We start from the raw sequence: 1,691 nt of genomic DNA on the forward strand, positions 1-1,691 counted from the left end.
CCTATAGCAGCAAGTCCCAGACTGTGATGCTGTGATGTGATTTGTGTTGGGCTCCTGGGTAACGTGCCCAGGCTCAGTCCTAGCTGCAGCGGCCGCTGGTTCAATTCAGAACCCATAGCCCTTTGCTGCATTTAAATAAAACAATAAAAATAGTTTTGTGTCTCTTAATGGTTGGTTTGCCCCTTTTTATAGTTACCTTGTCTGTCTTTGCAGTTGCTTTGCATGTCTTTCTAGTCCTTCATGTTTATTTGCAAGTGAAGGCCATGGGGCGGGGGGGCTGACCCTTTGGGTCCCTAGGCCTAAGTCTGGTAGGCCTGTTCAGTAATCCATCCATGCATTAGGCCAACCCTTGTTTCCACTAAACCAAAGTCTCTGTAGATATATAATATGTATATAAGGATGTGTATATAAGTAACTGTATATCTTGTTTAATTGTATTCCATTCTTATTTAAAGGTTTGTTTTTATTAGCCTACGTGTTGTTTTGCGTACAATTCATATTTCATTGTGCAACCCAAAAACAATGTTTTTCAGTAAATGTCACAGAGATACTGGCACTGCTGCTGCTAGGTAGCCGTGGACGCGTGCCTTACGTCGGCGACGTCATTTCCGGTCCGCAGACCCCGGATGAAGCTGCCATTGGGGCAAGTGAGCAGGGCCACCGAGGCTGGTTGGATTTTAATTTCACGGTGTGGTCGGTGCGGCGGGGTTCGGAGCGGATTGAAGCCCCGCGGGATTAATGTCGACAGGGCAGCGCGGAGGGGCAGCGACGGCTACGACGAGCAAACGGTCCGCGCCGAGCCGAGCCGAGACACACCGCCGGCTAACGGCTGCCGCTAACTGGGTTTAACTGCAAGCAAACTACCGCGGAGCAGGGAAACGGCTTGTCCAGCCGTTAGCCTCGGCACACGGCGGAGCTAGTGCACTTTACACGCTGTAGCGACGTGTTGTCAGGGTTGTTCAGTTACACAACACCGGGTGGATGAATGATGTCTGCCGCTAGCATTGACCCTCAGGTAAGTGTGTGTGTGTGTGTGTGTGTGTGTGTGTGTGTGTGTGTGTGTGTGTGTGTTTGTGTGTGTGTTTGTGTGTGTGTGTGTTTGTGTGTGTGGTGTGTGTGTGTGAGACGACCCCAAGCTAATTGAATGGGGAGGTTAGCTAGAACACTGCTCTCTGCTAGTAATCAAAGGCCTGGACCACATCTTCCAGTAGGTGTCTGGCTCTTTTTCCCCCCCCACTGTGTGTGAGTCAGTTTTCCAGATGATGGAGATGTGTAACACGTCGGTGTGCAGCTAGGATGATGTGGTATGTTTTGAATACCATTGGAGACCCATGCAAGCGTTGTGTTTTTCTCCATTCACATGCAATCCTCCTTTTGATGTGACCCATAAGACATCGAAAGGACAAGATGCAAGCAAAGGTAAGAAGACAAATGTCTCCTGGATCTACAGATGGTGCACAGTGCCTGTTAAGCAACTGATACTTCATATCCGATACAGCTGACCCATGTTTGTGTTATGTCAACAGAGAAACCCCAACAATGTCTACATAGCATTGAGTAATCTTGTTGCATCAATACGTGCAGTATTTTTATCCCTGTAGTTGTGTGGAGTAATGCACATACAGTGGGTACGGAAAGTATTCAGACCCCTTTAAATTTTTCACTCTTTGTTTCATTGCAGCCTTTTTCCA

At 47.9% G+C, this 1,691-nt stretch overlaps 2 protein-coding genes across 2 annotated transcripts in view; both read left to right on the forward strand.

The window, feature by feature from the left end:
* LOC117948040 (sodium/potassium-transporting ATPase subunit beta-1-interacting protein 3-like) overlaps positions 1–18 on the forward strand; it is a 10,365-nt gene extending 10,347 nt beyond the window's left edge. Inside the window, exon 9 of the mRNA XM_034877477.1 lies at positions 1–18. This exon is cut by the window's left edge and continues 730 nt beyond it. The gene's annotated coding sequence lies outside the window, so the exon portion shown is untranslated.
* Positions 19–592: 574 nt separating this feature from the next.
* Positions 593–1,691, forward strand: part of ythdf1 (YTH N(6)-methyladenosine RNA binding protein 1) — a 5,941-nt gene continuing 4,842 nt past the window's right edge. The window contains exons 1-2 of the mRNA XM_034875552.1: positions 593–1,015; positions 1,392–1,419. Coding sequence (XP_034731443.1) covers positions 986–1,015; positions 1,392–1,419 — 58 coding nt within the window. The 5' untranslated portion in view covers positions 593–985. The remainder of the gene's footprint in view (positions 1,016–1,391; positions 1,420–1,691) is intronic.

The sequence above is a fragment of the Etheostoma cragini genome, chromosome 7, assembly GCF_013103735.1.
Source record: "Etheostoma cragini isolate CJK2018 chromosome 7, CSU_Ecrag_1.0, whole genome shotgun sequence".
Classification (NCBI taxonomy): Eukaryota; Metazoa; Chordata; class Actinopteri; order Perciformes; family Percidae; genus Etheostoma; species Etheostoma cragini.